The sequence below is a fragment of the Talpa occidentalis genome, unplaced genomic scaffold (genome assembly GCF_014898055.3).
Source record: "Talpa occidentalis isolate TD23 unplaced genomic scaffold, MPIMG_talOcc4v2.1 talOcc4.7, whole genome shotgun sequence".
Lineage (NCBI taxonomy): Eukaryota > Metazoa > Chordata > Mammalia > Eulipotyphla > Talpidae > Talpa > Talpa occidentalis.
Genome location: NW_023605083.1, coordinates 1,684,143 through 1,705,395, shown reverse-complemented (window position 1 = coordinate 1,705,395; position 21,253 = coordinate 1,684,143). Strand labels below are relative to the sequence as shown.

At 67.1% G+C, this 21,253-nt stretch overlaps 1 protein-coding gene across 3 annotated transcripts in view; it reads right to left on the bottom strand.

Annotated features, from left to right (window-relative positions):
• Window positions 1-21,253, bottom strand: part of VAV2 (vav guanine nucleotide exchange factor 2) — an 86,171-nt gene that overhangs the window by 55,518 nt on the left and 9,400 nt on the right. For all 3 annotated transcript variants that reach the window (XM_037492920.2, XM_037492922.2, XM_037492923.2), the window contains exon 2: window positions 10,911-11,027. In XM_037492920.2, the coding sequence (XP_037348817.1) occupies window positions 10,911-11,027 (117 nt within the window). The remainder of the gene's footprint in view (window positions 1-10,910; window positions 11,028-21,253) is intronic.

The window sequence follows — 21,253 nt, the reverse complement described above, 5'->3', positions numbered from 1 at the left end:
CACTGCCCACCAGCCGCCCGCTCTGTCCTCGCCCAAGCCACAGCCGCTCCTCAAGGAGGCGCCGCGGAGGGAGTGGGAGGGACACGGGCAGGCCCCCAGGCTCCACGGACTCAGCCGAACAGCGGCTGTGCCAGGCAGAGGGGGCACTTTGAACCCACCCACGTTGCCCTGCCCAAGGGGACCCCAGGGGGCAGCAAGAGCACCCAGGACTGGAGGGGTCGAGGCGGGAGGAAGGGTCAGCCCCACTAATGCCAGGAAGTCTTAACCCTGAGGGACTCCAATCCCTGCAAAGACCCTCCCCCAGGAACCCAGTGCACCCAGGGGTCCCCACCCTGGCTCCTGACCCCAGGCCCCCAAGCACCAGGACTGGCCAGGCCAGGAGGCTGAGCTGACCCGCGGCTGGGACGGGGCGGGCGAGGGGCGGGCGGGGCTCAGGTGTCTCCCACGTGTAGTAAAGGAGCCACATTCACGGCGGGGTGGGGGTGGGGAGCATGTTCTTTCAATCGAGAAAGACAAAGGCACAGCACGCCTCACCCCCACGCAGGCCCTCCAGGGCCTCCCTCCAAAGGCAGCTGGCAGATCAGTAGTGGGGGCGCAGGTGTGCGATTCATTTCCCCAGCAAGGCTCACAAGCACACCCGGAAGCCGACCACCGGCCGGCCACCGCACCCCAGGGGCCCTGCACCCCCACCCCGTCTCCTGGCCGCTGGCTTCAGTCCTGCTCCACCCGGCCACGGATGCGCTCCCCCGCTCAGGGCCCCCAGAGCCTGCCTGCCCCCCCACCCCACCCCACCCCCGCTTGCTGGCGGCGCAGGACATGGAGCCAGGGGTGCTCAGACGCGGGTTGCCCCTTCCTCCCCGCCCACAGGCCCCAGACCCCCAGCAGCCAGGACAGAGGGGCGGGGCCACACCTGAGCCCATAGAGACGCCCAAATCCCAGACCTGAGACCTGGAGACAGCCACGGGGGCCAGCTGTGGCCACCAGATGTGGCAACCGAATGGCCACGGGAGTCGGGGGTGCGGGAGGATGAGGGGGGCGCAGGATAAGGCCACGCGGAGCCGGGCCTGGTCTGTGGAAGGAAGAAACGTGAAGGCAGCCGGGCCCGCTGGTGCGGAAGGCCAGACAGAGATGTCCCTGGGGTCAGTCCTCTCTGCAGAAAGGGAAGGGCCGGTGGGGTGCGGCCTGGAGTCCAGAACAAACAGCAACGCTCTTCGGGCCCTGCCCCCCAGAGCATCCAGCCAACAGAGAGGGCTGGGAGGAGAGGGCGGGTGGGAGGGGAGGCAGCAGGGAGGGGGGCGGCCCCGGGATCTGGCTGGAGGAAGCCCCAGCAGCCCCACGCCTCACGCAGCAGGCCTAGGGCGGCCCACAGCTTAGCGGAGCCCCTGCACACAGGCCGCCGGGGCGGGGTCACGCTGACGGCATCGGGTGCATTCTGGGGGCAGTCGCCGCGGCTGTGTGACCCCAGGCAGTCTCTCCACCGCGCTGGGCCTCACCTCCTCCATCCGGGGCCAGAGTCAAAGGTGACCCTGAGCTCCAGGCGGGCGGGCGGGCAGGGGAGTCATGAAGGACGAGGGGCACCCCCATGGGCCTGTGCCTGCGGCCCCCGGGCTCCCAGCCCGGCCTGCGATCTCTCGCCACCAAAGCCCAGCAGGCCCCACCGCCACTCCCCGCCCAGGACTTAGTCACTGCGCCCCGAAGCCCTCGCTCCAGAGGGCCCCACCGCCGGGCCAAGTCTGAGCAGAGCCCCTTCCCGAGAGACTCCCACGCGCTCCAGCACAGAGAAGTAAGCGAAGCCCCAGGGGGCACCAGCACCCGGACCCAAGGAATGACCCTCCTGTTGGAACGTCAAGTAGGATTTTATGACCTGCCGGAGGGAGCTCTGGGAGCCGATCCTGGCTGCTAGAAGGGCCTTTATAGGCTCACTAAGGACAGCGCCGTCACCGGCACCAAGTCCCAGAGACACGGAATCTCCCACGCGCCACCCAGCGCAGGCACAGAGGCCAGCCCGCGGGAGCGGCCTCTGCCCTCGGCCAACAGCCACGCCCCGCCGCCACGCGGCCCTCGCGCCCCCCGAGCCCGGGGTCACCCGCCTCTGGACAAGGACACGGCTCCGGCGGCACCCACGGAGGCCCCAGAGCCAAGCCCGGGAGGCCCAGGGAGGGCGAGGCGGACACCGCCGGTCCTACGGGTGGCGACGGCAGCACAAGCCGCCAGGGCTCAGCCAGCAGAGCCCCCCACACCTGAGGCCACAGCCCCCGGCGCCTGAGGCCCATGCCGGGTCCCCAGATTGCCGTGTCCCCACGTGCAGGAGGGCCGGCGCTCTGGGGGCTCGTCCAAAGGACCCTGGTCCTAAGGGGCTCTGCCCCTGTGGCCTAAGCGCCCCCCAACATCTTGGCTCTGGGAGTCAGGCTTCAAGAGAGTTTGTGACAGAGATTCAGGGAGTCTGTGTGGCCTCGAGACACACGCCCGCCAGGGAGGGCCTCCAGCCCAGTCCACACGGCTCGCCCGAGAGGGAGGCAGCAGGGAGGAAGCCCCGGGGGCCGCCACTCAGGCTCCGTCCACGGCACCCCGCCACACCCCGCGGCCTGCAGCCCGGAAGACCAGAGCTAGCTGCCTCCACACTACGTCCTCCGTGCGGCCGGCCGGCTGTGGCCCTCGCAGCCACGGTCAGGGTGGGGTACGGCCTCCTCTCCAGTCTCCTTCCACGCGTCCCTGCCCGCTAAGGGCACCCATGACTGCCTGCTCCGGAACCTTCCATGGGTGGGGCACAGAGTCCCCCAGCAACCCCCACCACCATGCTGGGGGTTATGTGACCTGGGCCTGGACACCCACTGGGCCTGGACAGCAGACTCTGAGCACCCCAGGGCTCCAGGACCCCGCATGCTTCACGCCATCAGGGAGCAGCCTCTTGGGGCCTGCAGGGGCGCTGCCTGTCTTGGCCGCGGGGCTTGGGCGTCTCCGGGGGCCAAGGGAGCTGGCTGACGTCCCTGCCTTTGTAGCCCAGGGGCCAGAGGCCATCCACTCAGCAAGAGAAGATGCCAGGAGCGGATTTTTCTTGAACATTCCTCTCATTTTGGGAGGGAGGAAGGGCACTTGGCCATTTTTGCCACCAGCTAAAATATTTCAGTCCCAGATCGAAAAGGAATGCAAACCGGAACCAGCACGGGAGCCGCAGCCAGATGGACGTGGTCTGTCCCTGACGCAAGGCCCACGGCTGCTCTGGCGCCCCAGGCAGAGGGTGAAGGGCCACAGCCGCCCGCTCGTCGGCCCAGGCGGCTGAGGGCCCAGGCCTGCGTCACCTGATGCACCCCAGCACCACACGCCAGGCGCTGGCGCAGAGATCCCGGGGGCCTGCCCTCAGGCTGGGCAGAGGACCTGCCACAGGCCGGGAGCCCGGCATCGCTTGCTCCAAGTCCACCCCTCGCAGGCCAGGTCAGTGACCGCACGCTGGGCTTTTCCCACGGGCCTGGAGGCTTGGGCTGGGCCGGACCAGGCAGACGGAGCACCCCTTCATCAGCCGCCCTGGGCCAGTCCCATCCTCACCCGGTGCCGGCGGCCACGGCTGCCTGCAGATAACAGGCTGGTCCAAGGACTGATTGGGGTCCCTGGAGGCCATTGCCACGTCCTGGGCACACCCCGCTGGCACATCTCCGTGTGGGCCGCTGCTGAGGGGCGTGGATCAGACTCGCTCTCTGGAGCTTAACTCACAGTTAGCCTCCGATTAATTAAAAATCAAAAACTAATTAATAAAGTGGTCGGTTTCACAGGCATCATCTGCGAAGCTGTGCAGCCCCTAAAGGAAAGAGGAGGAGATTCCGAGGGGTCCTTGGAGGAGCCAGAGCGAGGGATGCAGACGGAGCGGGGGTCCCTGAAGATCTCAGCCTCCGGGCTCAGCCTCCCGGAGGGGCACACACCTGTTCCAGCGATCTCCCTGCGGCTGGCCCAGGGGCACACCACAGATGTCTGAGTGTGTGGGTGGGCAGATGGATGGACAAGCCAGTGAGTGGCCGTGGCTGGGAGGGAGGGTCTTCTCCAGATCGCTGAATGTCCAGCAGGAAAGCTGTGCCCACTGTAGGGACCTGACCACAGGCTCCACAGCTTCACAGACCAAGCAGGAGTGGCTGCAGGGATCCCACCTGAGCTCCCCCTCCTGCCAGGTGACATGGACCAGGCAGGGACCCACCAGAGCCCGGCCTGTCCAGCCACAGAGGGACAGGAGATCGCCCGCCTCCCCTGCAGAGACAGCAGATGGGCGGTGCTCGCGGAACCCACGCCGTGGCTGCAGGCTGGGACTCTGCCCTCACACCCGTCACCTGGCTGCAGGGGCGGCCCCAAGGCCACGGCCACACCGGGGCTTCAGAGGGGCTGCCCCACCCCAGGGACCTGCCTGCTGCTGACCCAATCGCCCCACTGGCCGCAGAAGGCAGCAGAGGCCCTATGCTGGGACCAGGGAGCCTTGCGAGGCTTTCCAGGGAGCCAAGAAAGGACACTTTGTTGCAATTAATTATTTACATTTTGGCTTTTTTCCTTTCTCCTTCGTCTCATTCAGCTTTTTTTTTTAACTGCAAACATCTAATTGTCAGGCTTCAGTGAAAACAATTAATGTCTTGGGGCACTGGGGAGAAACAATTAGCCAATTAAAATTTAATTAACTGCGGACACAGACAAAAAAAAAAAAATACAGTGTGCACAAGCCACACAGGGCCTGGGGAGAAAATTCAAGCTCCCGGCCACCTAGGTGGGGCCCCCGGGAGACAGAGGTGACAAAGGCGCGTGTGGCTAACCTGACGTGAGGACCAGAGTGGCCCCCTGACCACTGCCACTAAGGGCCCAGGGAACCTCCATCCGCCACGGGAACTGGCCACGGGCAGTGGGCTGTGCCCTGGCATCCCCAGCAGGTTTGACGACAGCCCCACGGGCAGGCAGAGACCCCCCCCCAGAAGTGGGCGCAGAAGCCTAATGAAAGGGTGTGAGTGGACACCGGGCCCACCAGGGCCAGCCTGCAGACAGCCTTGACGGGGCTTTTGAAGTTACTGACACCCTGGCCCAGGCTGCCCGGTCCCTCGCCCTGGCTCCCAACCGGCCCCACCGGCCACCCTGTGCTCGGCGTCGCTGCTGCCTGGACCTGCCCGCTCTGCCCCTTCACCTGCTTAACTAGGGCTCAGCCCTCAAGGGCCGGCACCTCCTCCAGGAAGCCTCTCTTGACCACCTGACCTGCGGCGCCTCTACCCGAGGCAGGTCCCCCGGCCACAGGGACCGTCTGCTCCAGGAAGAACAGCCCCCTCACGGCAGCCGCCCACCCAGAGCAGCGTCCAGGCGCAGCTGCTCCCTGACCCCCGCCACCACCAGGAGGCAGAGCAATGGGCCCCCGCCAGCGGGTCAGGCTGGACCAGCTGGACACCAGCAGCCCCACCACATCCCGGCCTAGCAGCCCTGTTCAGCCCCAAAGAGCCTCAAAACCCCTCAAGGGCTCAGGCGCACCCCTGGGGCAGCACTCCAGAGCCAACCTGGGCAGGGGGCAGTGTCTCACTGGAGAGGCCAGGCTGTGGTGGGCCTCCCGGGCCTGATGTCCGGCAGAGGCGCCCCTCTGCGTCCTGCACTGGGCCGAGGCTGCAGGCACAGGCTTGCTGGGGACCACGCCGCGGGGTGCAGGACAGAGCAGCCCCTCCAGGAGCCGGGCCGGGGGCCCTGGAGTGTGGGTCACCCTCAGAGCCCGGCACTCGCTGAAACACTGCCTCCAGTCCAGGTCACCCCTGCCCCCCATTCTCACCCACTGCCCCCACCTTTCCCCAGAGACATTGGCAAATCCCTTCCTCTGCACCCCCAACTGTTTCCAACCCTCCCCCTCAAAGAAGGCCAACAGCCATGACCCCCAAGTCAGCACTGTGCTCCCTGAAACAGGGATCAAGCTCCCGACTCACCCCACCAACCAGGGGTCAGGGACCAACCTCCCCAACCTACAGCCGGGCACGCAACTCGCCTCTGGGGGTCACCCCCTCCCTGGAGGCCGCCAAGGGGCTCAGACATCAAAACAAGACCCAGAGGTCCCAGGGTCCTGGCGCCAGGCCCGACCAGCACCTCCTGGCACGCAGCTCCCCAACCCTCGGCTCCAGACACTGAACGGCCCTCCCACCCTCAGGCCCTGCAAGCCACGATGCCCACGGACCCGCAGGGAGGCACCCCGCTGAAAACAGGGGTGCTTGCGGGGGGAGGGCATACGTGTGCAGCACGTGTCCAGTATATGTGTGTGTGCAAGCATGTCCTGTGTGTGCAAGCAGTGCAGTGCTCCAACTGTGCATGTGAGCACGTGTCCTGTGTTTGTGTGTGTGTGAGCACGTGTCCTGTGTGCATGTGCGAGCACATGTCCTGTGTGTGCGTGAGCATGTGTTCTGTGTGTGTGTGCGCGCACATACATGTCCACACTCCAGGCCCCGGCACACAGCGGGTGCCTGCGGCCCCCGAAGGCAGCAGGGACAGATGAAGCGGGAGAGGTTCCCAGCAGGAGAGCAGTCTGCGCCCAGCCGGGGCTGCTCCCGCTCCGCGCGGCTGCATGTTAATAAGCAATTAGAGCGAGGAGATGCGAGAGGAGCCGGGAGCTTCTCCCCGACAGCGCAAAGAGCGGGTGCAGCTAGCTCAGCATCCACATCCGGAGCCAGCGCCGAGAGCGCGGCCCCCCCAGCAGACACCTGGGAGGCCAGGGACACTCAGGCTGGGCCGGGAGGGTGGGCTCAGGCCCCAAGGCCACCCTTGTCCAGCAAGCCCAGCCTGGGGAAGGCACCCCGATGCACAAGGACACCTAGCACGCTCGCCACCCCTGACTGCGGACAGCACCCCCACGCGCCAGCCGTGCAAGGCTCGCTGCACACCTTCCTCCCGCACCCCGGAGCCAACCACACACCCTCCTCCTGCGTCCCGGAGCCCACCGCAGAGCCACTTCACAGGCGGGCGGGACAGCCTGGGAGTGAGGAGTCGTGGCCAAGCCTGGGGCCCCGGGGCCACATCACAGCAGCCCCTCAACATCACCGCCCCCCCAGCCCCAGTGGCATCTCCTGGAGTCCACACCTCCCTGCTTCCTGGGGCGCTCCCGGTGGGGGCAGCGGAAGGAGTGGAGACCAGCAGGCGCAGAGGGGGCGTCCAGCAAGAAGCCAGTCAGGGCCACCGCTATCAGGTCCCATGGAAGGTGCTGGAATCATGGGGACGTGCCCCTGGCCAGGAGGGCCGGCAGCCCCGCCCCAGGGCCAGAGGGGGGAAGTCCGGGTGGGCAGGAGAGGCCCGCAGCCGGAAAGGCGGTGCGGCGGGCAGCGAGAGGATCCTTCTCAGGCAGGGGAAGGCGCCTGCCGTGGCAGTCGGGGCCAGCAAGAAAATGCCTGCCTCCCCGCCGGGCTCCCCTCCTCACTGTGGGGTCCCCTGAAAGAGCAGAAGCCAGCATGGGTGCGCCTGGGGGGCTGCGAGCCCACGAGCGCCTCATGAATGATCAACAGGAGGACGAGCCCACTCGGGGGGTGCTTGTAACTGGGCCAGAATCGAGGACCCTCCTCAGGCGCCAAGAGCGCCCCCGTGGGCAGTGTGGAGGCTGCAGGCCCGGGGTGGTCAGTCCCCAACACGGTGATGGGCGCCACACCGGGAGATCCCAGGGGCCACCGGCTGCACAGAGTCCCCCCCCAGAGAGGCGCTGCCCCTGGGCCTCCTACCCTGAGGGCACCCACCAAACCGTACAGCTCCTGGCCGAGAGGCACCACCTCAGGCCACCACAGGGGCCCCGGGCCCCCCGGAGACCCGCAAAAGAGCACAGCACCCCACCGCCAGAGCTGCGACGCGGGCAGGTAGTGCCACGGGCGTGCAGGCACGGGGGTGCGCGCAGCGGCCAGCAGGCCGGGAAGACAAGCGGCCTCCAGCAGGCCAGACCCCCCGCCCCCCGCCACTCAGGAGAGGCTTCTCCCCACCCACCCCCACCCCCGCCCTTCCCCTCCCCCGCTCCCCGCGCCTCCTCCCTCCTGCCCCTCCCTTCTCCGAGCCTCTGCCCGCCTTCCCTTTGTCCCCCCGCCTAGAAGGACAGCGCCACCTCCCAGGAGAGTCTCGGTCTACCCCCCCCATTAAACAAGTGGCAGCTGGACGTGGCGGTCACGCAGAGGGGCACGCGGCGGCGACCTGGGGACCCCGTCCTCACAAAGGGCTTCGCGAACACCACCATCCACCGGCCTCTGGTCCACGGGGAGAAGTTGGTGCGACTGACCCCCGTGTCCAGACGAGGGCACTCAGGCCCGGGTGCTGCTCGGAGCTGGGCAGACCCGGGAGCTGCCAGGGCCGGTCCGTGCCGGTCCATGAGCTTCCTCCCGTGGAGGCCGGACGCGGGCGGGCCTGGAGCGCACCCTCCCGGGGCCGGAGCAACGCTCCTCTGGGCTCCTCCTCCCGTCCCGGAAGCGGGGGTCCTGGGGAGGCCACAGGGCCGAGCTGTGACCGGGCTCCACATGGAGTCGGGGCTCCTGCGTGGGCGTCAGCACCCAGTCTCCAGGGAACAGCTCTGGGAGAAAGCCAGGAGCCCGGCGCCCCCCAGGACCCTCCCGCAGAGCCCCGCAAGCAGCCTCCGCACATGGCAACGGGGCCCTGCAAGAGGCAGTTCTGTGGGCGCCCACACAGCCTCACATGCTCCCCTGGGCCCCCGGGCACCCCAGAAGGGCCCGAGCAGCACTCGGCGAGACTGAGGCACCAGCCAGCCCCGCGGGCTCCCAGCCACAGGGGAGCCTTCCCCGACTGGTTGAGCAGAAACCTAAGATCTTTCACCGGATCTTTCGGAAAAATACCAGGGACAGCGGCCAACAAAAGAACCTTCTGGAACCGACTCTGGCTCCCGCAGGTCCTGCCGGAGCCCGCTGGGTGGGTCAGCTGAAGAAAAACCAGATACACAAATGACCAGAGCCTCACGGTCCCGGCTGGCGCACACCACGGCCACACGTCAGGCCACTAAGCATCTCCGTCGTGGTTCGGGAACCACAGCTCCAGGGCCCGAGTCACACTGGATCCAGCCAGGAAACCCCTCTCCCGACACGCCTCCTCGGAGCTCCCCTCGGCAGACTCGGCACGGGAGGAGCCGGGAGGGAGGCATCGTGAGCGGGGCCGCTCCCTCAGCGGCTGGCCCTGGGGTCCACCTGTCCGCGGCCTGCTGAGGCCACACATGGGGTCTCCCCGGTTCGAGGAATCCTCCCTGGAATGCCGTGCACCCCCACAGCAGCCCCCTCTGCACCTGCCCTGCAGGAGGGCGGGAAGGAGAGGCCCGAGGGTCGGGCCAGCTGAAGGGCCGCCGCGGCTGCCAGGGAGGGGGTGCGGCACCCCCCAACAGCAGCCCTCCTGCTCCAGCACACCGGCCTCTCAACGAACCTCAGCCGGACGCAGGCGGAGCCGCCTGCCTGGAAGGGGTCTAGGGTTTCCACCTGCTCGCGCCTCCCTGCTGCCACCGCGCACAGCAGCTGCCCGGGGCCTCCCGGGGGAAGGTCCCTGCAAACCTCTGTCTGCGTTTATCACTGACAACGTCACTAGCACGCTGCGTGCTTAGTAAACACCTTGACAACTAAATGCTTGACGGGTGGGTGCGTGGGAGGATGGTGGTGGGTGGAGGGGTGCAGGGGTGGGGGGTGGGTAGGTGGAGGAAGGAAGGAATGAATGCATGAATGCCTTTTCTTCCCAAGAAAGGACCCCAACATCAGGGTCAACTTGGGAAGGTGAGAGACGGCTGTTCCGAAAGAGTCCTAGGCCCACCAGCCCCAGGACCTGCGAGCGCCACACCTGACATCACAGCGATAAACTGACCCCAGAAAGACCGCGCCCGGGCAGACACCAGCCAGCTCGTCCCCAGACCCCCCCAGTCCTACGCCCTCTAGGAGCAAGCGGGAGACCAGGCGAGGCAGAAGAAGAGCCCTCACCCCAGGCCCTGCCCCAGCGCCTGCAAAGCCACACGCCCAGACCGTCCCGCCGGCCTGGCCCGAGCACCCGCGGGAAGCCGGCCCCGTGTGCCCGCAGGCCGACAGGCCACAGAGAGGCAGCTGGCCCCGGTGGACCCAGGAGGAGCGCCCGCGCAGGCCGCTGCTGAGAAGCCGGGCCGTGGGCGCAACCTGACACTCAGGATGCCACTGGAGGCCGCCCCGGGAAGGGCTGCTCAGCGACTGCCCGGGGCGCCAAGCGCCCTCTGCGGCCCGTAAGCCACGCGCTGGTGAGCTTCCCGCCAACGCCTGGAACGTCCCCGGACAAACACCTTCCGGGAGCTCCATCGGCAGGTGGGGGACTGCCCGGGGGTCCTGGGCCTGGCGTGAAGCAGGGGCCTGCCGGCAGCCCCCCCAGGCTGCACCAGGACATGGGATGCTGCCGCCCTCCCCCCGCCCTCCTGACAACACCCCAGCCGGTCCGTCGCAGCGAGGAGGGGCGCGGCCCGCGGTGCTTTCAGCGGCACCCTTCACCACGTACCCCGAGCCCAGGGTGAGCCACGGCCCCCAGCCCCACGGATGAGAAGCGCACAGACTCTAAGGGTTGTCTGCCACAGACTAGAGGACCCCGGGCAGCTCAGGAAACAGGGGACCACCCCCCGGCCCGCTCAGAGTCAGGTGCAGCTATGCAGGGTCGGCTGACCGGGAGGAAGGCGGCTCTTCCAGCAGCTGCTGAGCGCACCGCCCCAGCCCGCGGCTCCAGGGCTAACGTGGTCCTTCCGGATGAAGCATCGGGGGCTCGGGGCCAGACAACGCTCTCGGGGCCCCCAGCGCCCTGCCCCCCTCCACCCTCCTGGAGTCTCCGGACCTCCCCGAAAGGCTGAGGGGAGAGGGGCAGTGGTGCCCAGCCCGACAAACCCCTGCTGTGAGGACAACCACGGGCCGATGGGGAGTCCTGGGCGCCGCGCCTGGGGGACACCGGGACGGGCCACTCACCTTCCCGAAGTCCCGGACATCGAAAAGGTCGAAGGGGTCGAAGAGCTCACTGTTCCTCAAGCCGAACTTGTCGTGGCAGACCTTCAGGAAGGTTCGGATGTTCTTCAAGCACAGGAACTGCAGAAGGGGAGGACACGTCAGCCGGCAGCACCTGGAGCGGCATCGCCCCAGCCACCCGTGGGGTCCACCCCGCGCCCCCCGCTCCTGGCTCAGATGGTCGTGACTGAGCATAGCACGCCGGCCCGGTGTGGACAGAACATGAGCACACGCACACGCACACGCACACGCAAGCACATGCACGAACACAGAGGCCTGCACGGGAAACACCTGCAATGTTCGGGATCACGACTGCACGTGGGTGTGTGCACGGGGACACACGTGTGCACTGGCACTGTACGCACCCATGTGCACACGCCTGCACACACCCACATGCACCTACACGCACGCACGCACACTTTCTGGTGACAGACCCACGCTCAACACTTCACGTGACAGAGTCGAAAGCCAGGAGCCCCACAGAAGCCCCGGGGGATCCTGGAGCACCCAGCCAGCCGGCCCGGGGCGGTGGGAGCACGAGGCTGGCTTTCTCCGTGCCCCGGCACCCCGACACTGGCGCTCCCGGCCCACAGCGGGCTTGGCCACGCCGGGGGCGTGAACAGGGCAGCCAGCTCAGTCCCCAGGGAGAGAGAGCTGGCCTGGCTCAGGGCAGGCGAGGGCGCGGCACACGCTGACTGTGGTCTCACCACACGTAACAGTCAAAGATGGCCGGGCAGGGTGGCCTCACGCCCGAGGACAGTGTGGGACCTCACTCCTGCGAGGCCTCGGGGCAAAGGATTCTGAGGGAGAGGGCGGGCGGGGTGGGCAGGCCCGGCGCGGCGGGTCCCTGTCAGGCGGGGCGAGGAGCTGTGGGAGAAACACGGGCGTCACGCTCACCACCACCGCACTGCGCGCCTGGAAGTGACTGCGCAGGCAATTTGAGTTTTGTGTATTTTAGCACAATAATAAAACTTCAATCTAAACAAAGAGCACAGCGGCACACGACGTAACGAAGGCAGAGCCCGGGGTGCGGCACCACGAGCCACGGACGTGGGACGGGGCCAGCAGACCAGTGGCCACGGGAGGGCCAGGGCCCATGAAGGACTGCGGCCTGCCCACAGCTCAGCCTCGGGCTCCCGCAGGACCACGAGCGCACGCACGGTCTCCGAAGCCCCGCCTCAGCCGGCAGTGAGGGGTCTGACGCTGCCCGCCCGGCCCCTTCGGACGCCCTCCTTCCCACGGACACCCTGCTCCCCGCGGGCCCCACTATTTTTTGCACATGGTTTGTCTCTAATTTCCACTGAGCGTTTATTTTAATTCCTCCTCGGCGTCCCGTTTTAGAGGTAATTACACAGCTCCTGACCAAAACCGCAGCCAGCCAGGCCGGGCCTCCTTCTGGGGCTGGGGAGGGGCCAGCGCCCTACCCCGTGGCCACAGCGTCTGCCGGGCCCAGCCCCACCCTGCAGCCACTTGGGCGCCCAGGGAGCATCAGCCCTGGCCCTGCAGAACCCACCAGGCACCCCCTGGCCTCTTGGAAGCTGAGCCGCAGGGAGAGACTCGGGGGCCAAAGGGCCCTGTGCTGGCGCAGACCCCAAGGGGCCGGCCCAGCACCACATCCTCCCCACACCCTGTGCACCTGGCCCACGGATGCCTTTATTCCCCATCTCAGCACAGAGAGGCCCCCAGAAGGTGGCAGAGCTGAGGCTCCAGAGCCCGGAGGCCCGAGAGGACGACACACCTCCAGGGCCTGAGGGTCCTGGCCCGCGGGGCCAGCAACACCCCTGCCACGCTCATAAAGGACAGGTTACAGGTCGCTTGACCTCTCTCACTGCACCATTAGGGAAACTGAGGCCTGGAGGTGGAGAGGGAGCAGAGCACGCATGGGCCAGGTCACGTCAGGATTCCGGTCCCTTCTCTTTCCCCTTACGCTGTTCCTGCTGCCCGTGCCCCTCCCTCCCCGCCTCCCCTGAGCCGGTGGCACAGGGCACATGGCTGGGTCCCTGGCTCACACCTGGGCGGCTCAGAATCTGGGGGCAACCCTGCAGAGGTGAGCGGGAAATGGCAGATCTGCTGGGGACACCTCTTAGCCCCAGCTCAGTGACAGCAGGTGGGGCCCAGATGGGGCCCGTGCGCGCCCAGAGCTGCCGGGTCCTGCGGCCAGCAGAGGCCTGAGGCCAGCAGCATTCGCCTGTTTTCTTGGCCTGAGGGTTCCCCACAAAGGGCAGCCACTGCTTCCCAGCACCTGGAGGTGGACGCTCCATGGCAGAGCCCCACTCGGCGGCCACGGCGGGTCTGTCCCAGGAAGCTGGGCCCCAAGGCCAGCAGCCCGGCACCACGCCGCACCTGCCCCCTACTCCAGACCACAGGAAGGCTCTGGACTCCCGCCCCAGACAATCCCCAGGTCTGCAGCGGTGGGCGGCTCCTGAGACCAGATCCGGCTGAAATCAGATTAGGTGAGGACACGGCTCGGCCGCTGCCCGGCCCCTGGCACTGCGGCGCCCAGCTCAGCTCTGCTCGTTGTCAGCTGTCACTTAGCGTCGGGCCCACCCAGGGCCCTGGGGGGGCGGCTAATCGGGCAGGAGGTGGGGGGGAGGGGGACAGGTCCTGGCTCCCCTGCAGCCACACGCCCAGTGGCTCCGAAACCAACCTGAAGAGGAGGCGCCTGCAGGGACAGCCCCACCCTTCTGGCCTCTGCAACACCACCCGGCCCCAGGGACGGGCAGCTCCCGGCCGCGCTGGTGAGACACAGGACACTCGGCCCCAGTTCACACCCCCCAGCACCTAACACACACGGGCCCCCCAGTCCCACTGCTCACAGCCCTCAGCTAAGACAGTGCAAAGCCCTCAGGTCCTGTGGCCTGAGGGCCACGTGGGCGGCGAGGCGGCAGGCGCCCCCGGGAGGCACGGAATGTCAGCACGCACCCCACAGACGGACGGACAAAGTGAGGCTCCGGGGTCACATCACAGACTGACCCCAGAGTCTCCGCCATCGGTGCGACCGGCTGCTGGCCGCGCCCCTGCCTCAAGGCGGGAGGGGAGGCCGCCGCAGCCCAGGACAGGGGCCAAGGGGCTGGGTCCTCCCTGCCCCATCCCCAGCCACATCAGGAGGGGCCTGCAGCCCAAGCAGCTGGGCTCAGGCCACCCCCGCCCCCGTGAGCCTCCCCCACACCCACTGTGCAGCCCTGAAGAGTGAGGCAGGGGCTGCCCCAAGGCCCGTGCAGGCCCTGCCACCTTCTTCGGGGTTACAGCCCTCCTGGCTGTCACCTAGAGCTGACGCGGGGCGGCACCCCAGGGACCTGGGCCCTTTACACCTCCACTGGCTCCACACAGCAGCCCGACTCCCCAAAGCCACTGCCAGGGGCCAGAGACAGGAGTCTGGTCACGGCCCACCCAGGAGTCCTCCCCAGCCCCCCCTGCTGCCAGAGCACCCCGGAGAGACAGCACTCTGCCCCGGCCGTCCAGAGAACAGGAGTTTTCCTTCTAAGGCCGCGGATGTCACTGAGAGGCGGGGGCTCCATATTCAAATTTCCCCCAGCAGCACCAAGTTCTCCTGTGATGATCTCAACAAGTGGCACTGAGCCCCCCGCTTCCCGGGGCTCCATCACAGCCGCTGCCAGGATGACACGAGCCCCCTGGGGCCGGCTGCCGATCAGGGGCTGCGACGGGCAGCTGACGGCGCCTTTGATCAATAAAATATGGGAAAACGAATTAATTTCTTGCTTTACGCATGTGCGCGCCTTCCAGGAGCCATTTACAAGTGGCTTCATGACTATTTAATCGATGCTGCTCGCCAGGGGGGATCCTTCAAAGTTGGCGTGAACGCACAGGTGACCTGCAGGTGACCGTGGCCAGAAGCCAGACCGCCCGCGAGCCCGGGGAGGGAGCGCTTAGCATCCACTTCACAGAGGAGGACCCTGAGGCTCGGGAGGTGGGAGCTGGAGGGGCTGCCCCGCGCAGCCCCAAGCCGGCCGGCCCCAGCCAGGCGCCCACGCGGGGCCCGCTCACCACAGCCCCCGGCAGGGAAGGCGCAGGCCGGCGGGGATTTATTGGCAGCGCGTCGGGGATTCGATTATGTCTGGACGATTTAACGTGAACGCTTTCCCCGCTCGGGCCATTTCCCCGGCTGCGCACGCATCAGGGCCGGGGCTGACGGATGAGAGGGAGCTGCTGCTTTGTGCAGGGCTGGCTCGCCCCGCTACACCCCTGCTCAGGGAGGGGGCGCTGGCAGAGGAGGACGGGATTTTCTTTGTGCTTGCAGAAGTCTTCCCAGCTTCGCCCCTGATCTGGGCGCACGGGGCCCAGAGCCCCTCGGGCAGCTGGCCCCACGGCCACTCCCGGATCACCCAGAGAAGCGAGGCAGCGCGAGCCTCCCTCCCGCCTGGCCCAGGCCTCTGGCGTTTCCAGCCCGCTGCCCCTCCATGCGCTAAGACGCCGGGGGCGGTATTTTGACTTTCCCCATAGCAGAGCCCCGGGCCACACGCGGCGGTCATGGTACTAGGCCCCTCCCCGTCCCGTCCAGGTCATCCAGGCCCCCCCCACGGGGAGATACAGCTGAGGGACTGGCGGCCCCGAGTGGGGGCAGAGGGCCCAGGAGGGCAGTCTGGGTCAGTCCTCCTTGTCTCCCATGAGGGGCCCCCAAAGCGATGGGGAGCACCCCTGAGAATGACATCAGAGGAGGCCGGGGTCAAGCCCTCAGGGTGAGGACAGAGCAGCATCTCATTGGGCAGCTCCTCTGTCGCTCGGGGTCCCAGCTCTCCCCGGAGGAAGGTGCTGCCGGGCGATGCCAGGAATCCCCCAGCGAAGACCCAAGTGCAACCGAATCACACTTGACGTCCGGCACTGGAAGAGGGTCGTCCGAGGCAGCACAGGCTGACCCCATCCCACTGCTCAGACCTGAGCACCCTGACCTTCTGCCAGTGCCTATGGTCACTCCCGGGAGCACTCGGCACAAGCCCTAGTCTCCAGCCCGTGCCCCCTCACTCCCCCTGTGCTTTGCCCCCCAGCCTGGCCCTCTGGGCACTGGACACACTGCTGACAGGAGGTGCCCTCCAGGGCTCCGAGCAGCCAGTCGCTTCCCCCCCATCTCCCCCCACCACAGCTGTCCTCCGTGGGTCACCGTGGGAGCTGACCACCTGCTTTCCATGTCACAGACAGCTGGTGCCGTGAAACAGGGGAGGGGGGCTTCAGGGAAAATGGGGAACTCGATGTCTGCTTGACACGAGGCTGGAAGCCTGCCCCAGGCCCCGGACTGCACGGCCTCCCAGAAAAGGACTGGAGCAAGGGTGCAGTGGCCCCCAAACTCAGGCACCCGTTGCGGGGGCATCAGGGCCTCTCGTAAGGGCCTGCTTGGGCGAGCTCCAGGTCTGGACGCACCGGCCAGAACCAGCAGGGAGAAAGCCAGGCCTGGGAAGCCGGTCCCCGCAGGGAGCTGGTCAGGCTCTCGGGCCAACGGGAGACGCGCTGGCAGCGGTGCTGTGCCAGGCTGGTGACGGCCGCAAGCTGGCCCTGTCCACCCTGAGCTTATAAGGCTCCCTCCGGGGAGGGGAAAGCAAGCTCTGGAGAAGCAGCATCGGGGGCAGAGCCGGGTCCACGGGAGCCGACAGGACCAGGCTCAGAAGCGCACGGCCGCAGCCACGCGCCGGGGGCCCGGGCTTCCTCCCGCGGCCTGCTGGCAGTGGCATCCAACCATCCTCAAAGGGCCCGGCCCTGGCTGGCAGCCAGGGGGACCCAGAGCGGCCGGAATCAGACGTCAAGGTCCGGGTCACACCCAAGGGCTGCCACCAGCCGCAGGAAACTGCTCTCCTGGTGCTTCCCTCCACTTCCCAGCCGGCCTCTGCTGCTGGAGCGAGAGCCCTCAGCGGGCCCCTCCCCGCAGGCCCAGTGAGCTCAGGTGCCCAGGGGAGTGCCCCCTCCCCACCTGTCACGCGGGGCTCCGCAGCCTCATAGTCCGTTCATCGCCCATCACCTTGCGCCCTGCCCCGGACGCGGTATCCACTCCATCCCCTCCTCTGGACGGTGGCCAGGGCCCAGCGGCGAGGTGTTGCGGGTCAGCTACACCCTAGAGGCCTCTAGATTCCAGGCCCTGCTTCCGTCTGCCCCTGTGCGGCCCCAGTTAGCATCCTCACGGCAGGGCAGGGCCCAGACACAGCTCCACTCAGTGACCTTGGGCTGGACTCTGCCCCTCCTAGCACCTGTTTTCCCAGCTCCCCGAGTTCTGAGCAGGTGGGCCTCTCCCCATTCATGAAGAGGGGTTCCGTGGCCTCCACACTGGTTTAAAAGATACCACCTCCTGGCCATCGGGAAGGCCACTACTGAAAACACAGATGTCAGTGTGGGGAGGGTCCTCAGAAACTAAACCGGGAGCTACCACCTGACCCAGCCGTCCCTCTTCTGGGTATGGACCCAAACACCTGCCAGGGGGTCTCCCAGAGATATCTGTCCCGCTATGTTCTGAAAAGGAAGCAGCCCAAGTAGCCGCTGATGGAAGATGAACGAACAGCAGCCTGCCTGCAGTGGAATATTACTCGGTCATGAAAAGGGGGATGTGGGCACGCGATGCAGTGTGGGTGCACCCAGAGGGCACCGTGCTCGGCAAAACAACCCAGTCATGACACCAGCTACTGTGCAACCCTCCAGAGCAAAGAAATCAAAGGCACAAAGATGTAAACTGTTGTGGGGGGCAAGATTTCATTTCAGGGGTGTAGAGTTTCAGTTTCACAGGTGGAAAAGCTCTGGGGCGGATGGGGGGGGGTGGCTGCACACCACTGTGGATGCACCGACCCAATGCCTCTCACCTGTGCGCTAGGGGAGGGCGAAGCCAGCAAATCTTGTCATATAAACGTCACCACAATTGGAAACAAAGGGTTTGGCGGCCTGGGGAACCGGCTGGTCCCCGTGGCCGCCGGCGTGGATTCCAGTCCTCCCGGGCCTCCCACGAGCCCCTCGCGCCAGGGCCTCCAGGTCGGGAGCACACTCTGGCTCCCGGGGGATGCCTGGGGCCGGGGGGCTCGAAGCCTGTGGGCAGGAGGGTCCTGCCTGCTGAGAAGGCGCTCTCTGCAGCGCTCGGGGTTTCTCCACTTCGGGCTGGGCTCAGAGGCGCTCCGGGCCTGTCCAGAACAGGCCGTCAGAACACAGCCGGGCCCTCACAGCCAGCCTCCAGACAGCCGGAAGTGTGAAGACCTGCCCCCAAGGGCGGCTGCACTTTCTGGAAATTCCAGCCACCCCAGCACTGGGAGGGCAGGGGGAGGGGGCGCCATTGTTTGCCAGGCAAGCAGCTGGGCTCTCCCCTGAACTGGGGTCAGGAATGCTCACAGCTGCAGACTCGCCCTGGGGTGGGGGTGGTGGGGGAGGCCGGGGGGGTGGGGGGGGGCGGCGGCTGACGGTGTCCTTGCCAAGGAAAGCAGAGCACCAGCGGCCCACCTGCAGGCGCAGGGGCGGGCAGGCTGCCCAGCCAGGTGCCCTCACCTGCCAGGCCGCTCACCTGCAACAGCCGCTCATCTCTGGTTTCACTCTGGAGACCAAGCCCCTGGGGTGCCCTCTGGGCTGGGGCGCCAGCAGCACTTCACAGGCTGGAAACTGCCGCGGGAATGGCCCTGGGGAGACCTCCTCGTCCTCACAAGAGGGAGCCAGACGCACTCCAGGGACCAAACGGCGGCTTTTGCTCCAAGTACAGAAGGAAGCACCCCCAGACGGGGAAGATGGGGGAAACTCAACCCACAGGACTCGCGCCCCGAAACACCACTAGCCATTCCGGGCTCCTCCCTGTCCAGTCTCTCAGCTCTGCTTTGTTTTGATTTCACACAACTGGCTGCTGGGAACGCACCCTGAGAACAGGCAGCCCCCCACCACCGCACGCACCAAGGAGCTGGGAGTGGGGGGCTCGGGGGGCTCAGGGGGCTCAGGGGGCTCTCCCGGGGCTCAGGCCTCCAGTTCACCCAGTCACCTCCGCGGGCATTCGGGTTGTGGCCACCGTCTCACCCTGCAAGAGAGACCAACTCTGTCCCCCGGGAGAGACACCCAAGTGAGCCAGAAGCTGTCTCCGTCCAGGAGGCTGTGGGGCCACACCTGACCCTCCTGCCCAGCAGCCCTGACAGAGACGGGTCCCCCCCAAGTAAGATGGCTGAGCCGACAAGAACCAGGCAAGCCGGACACAGCTCCTCACCCACCCATCCATCACCCACCCGTCCATGCACCACCCACCCGCCCACTCAACCATCCATCCACTCTCAACCTTCACCCCAGGGACCGGCTGGCTCCACTTGGGCCAGCCTTGGGGACACCAAGAAGGCAGCACCTGGCCCTGCCCACCCCGGCAGCGGCCGGTAAAACGCAGGTTCCCAGGCTGAGCAGCAAGGTGCTCGCACCCACTGCTATTTTGGGAAGGGGCGGGAGGCCACAGGAAGCGAGAGGGCAGCAGACCGAATCCAGGCGGTGAGAACCAGCGGGCCCACCAGCTGCGGGGGCAGGACAGCCCGAGGCGCCAGAAGGGACCAGAATGCCCAGGCCAGAAGCTCCAGGAGGAGCCTCCTGGGTGCGGCGGGAGACGGAAGCGACAGCCAAAGGCAGCAGGGACGCGCCGTGAGCCCAGTGCCGCTGAGGAGGAGCACTCCAAAATCTCCAGAACCAGGCCCCGCGCCCTGTCGCCCTCTCCTCTCAGGCAAATGCGGGTGGAAAGCCCCGGGGAGGGGCGCGGCCTGGCCTGGGTCTAGACCCGGCCCCACCAGCCCCGTGGGGCTCCTCTCCATGTTTCCTCCAGGGCGCTTCTTCACCCCATCCACCCTGCTGGCCACTCAAGGCCACCAAGACCTGCCCGCCTACCCTCAGCACCCCCCCACCCACACACACACCCCGTCCTGCCCCCCCTCAGCCTGGCCCCAGGGCCTTTCTCCAGCTGCCCTAGCTGCTCCAGGCAGGGCCTGCGCCCCGCCCCCTCCCCACCGGGGAGTCCAGGCCCAGAGCCAGCGCTGCCCAGGGTCCTCTGAACAGGGTCTTCTGAACCGAAGAGGAAGTGGGGGTAGCAGGTCCAAGGGTCCCATCCCCTCAAGAGAAAAAAAAAGACAAAGGTCTCCACGTGGCCACCTCCAGAATTCCAGGAGGTGACCTTATTTGGAGAACGGGTCTTTGCAGACTTGGCTAAAGTGAAGCTCTCACCGCAAAGACCTCCCGGGCTGGGCCCTCAATCCAGGCCCAGAGGGAGGCGAGACTGGCAGGGGCGAGTGGCCACAGGGGAGGGACCTGGCCACCAGCGCCCAGGGCACCGGAGGCTGGACCGAGGGGACCCTCCCCCGCCTCAGCGGAGAGCGCAGTGGCCACACCTGGACTTCTGGGTTTCAGACTCCACCGGGGCGGGGTCACGGCCACAGGGAAGACTTGGACCCCCACCGGCCCGGCGGCCCCCACCCCGGCCGGCGCGCAGCCTGACATTCCTGCGCTTTGCGTCAGCAGGGCCCAGACACCGTCTGCTGCAGTGGGGCAAGGGGAGGTCAGCGCTGCCCCTCCCAGGCCCAGCCGAGCCCAGAAGCTCTGACCCACAGGGAACGTCACCCTCTAACCTCTAACTCACACAAGACGCAGGCCTACTTCCTGCCCGCCCGTCCCTGGACAGGCCTCCACCCCTGGACAAGGCCCAACAGCCAGGGCCGCGCGCTCAGACACACGCCCCCCCTCACCGGAGGCTCCCCCTGAGCACTGGCCTGGGGCTCTGCCACCCCCACACCCAGTGAGCTGTGGGGTTCGCTGCACCGCTCCCCTCAGTCCCGCCCCCACCGCACAGCAGGAAGTCAGGCGTGAGCCAGAGTGCGGGTCAGGGTCACCCCCACACTGCCCCCGGCCCCAAAGGACAGGCTCCCCCATCAGGCTGGGTCCTTCTTCCCTCCTGAACTGGGATGGGGACTCGGCCAGCCCTGGAGCCTGGTGCTTTGTCACCCGAAGGGCCCGGACCCCGGCAAAGGCAGCGTCCAGAGCTCAGGGAGAAGGGCTGTGGGGAGGGGCCCAGCGGGGGCTGGGGGCAGCCTCAGCACCCCCCTCCAGGCGGCCCTTTAGCGGCAGCACCACGGGAAGCCCCACGACGTGCTAGAAAGCCCAGGGCCTCACCAGCGGGGCAGGACCAGGAGGGCGCCAGGGCCCTGAGAGGGAGCCCAAGGGCGGGTGCGCGGCGGCAGGTGGGACCAGCATCCGGGGAGCCGGAGCCTCCTTTGGCCTCAGCTCCATTTGCACAATTACTGGAATCGCGTTCTAGAAACTGCAGCTCGCCGGCATCCCAACTTCAGCTTTCCTTTCACTGAAGTCACCTTTTCTGCTTCAGAGCC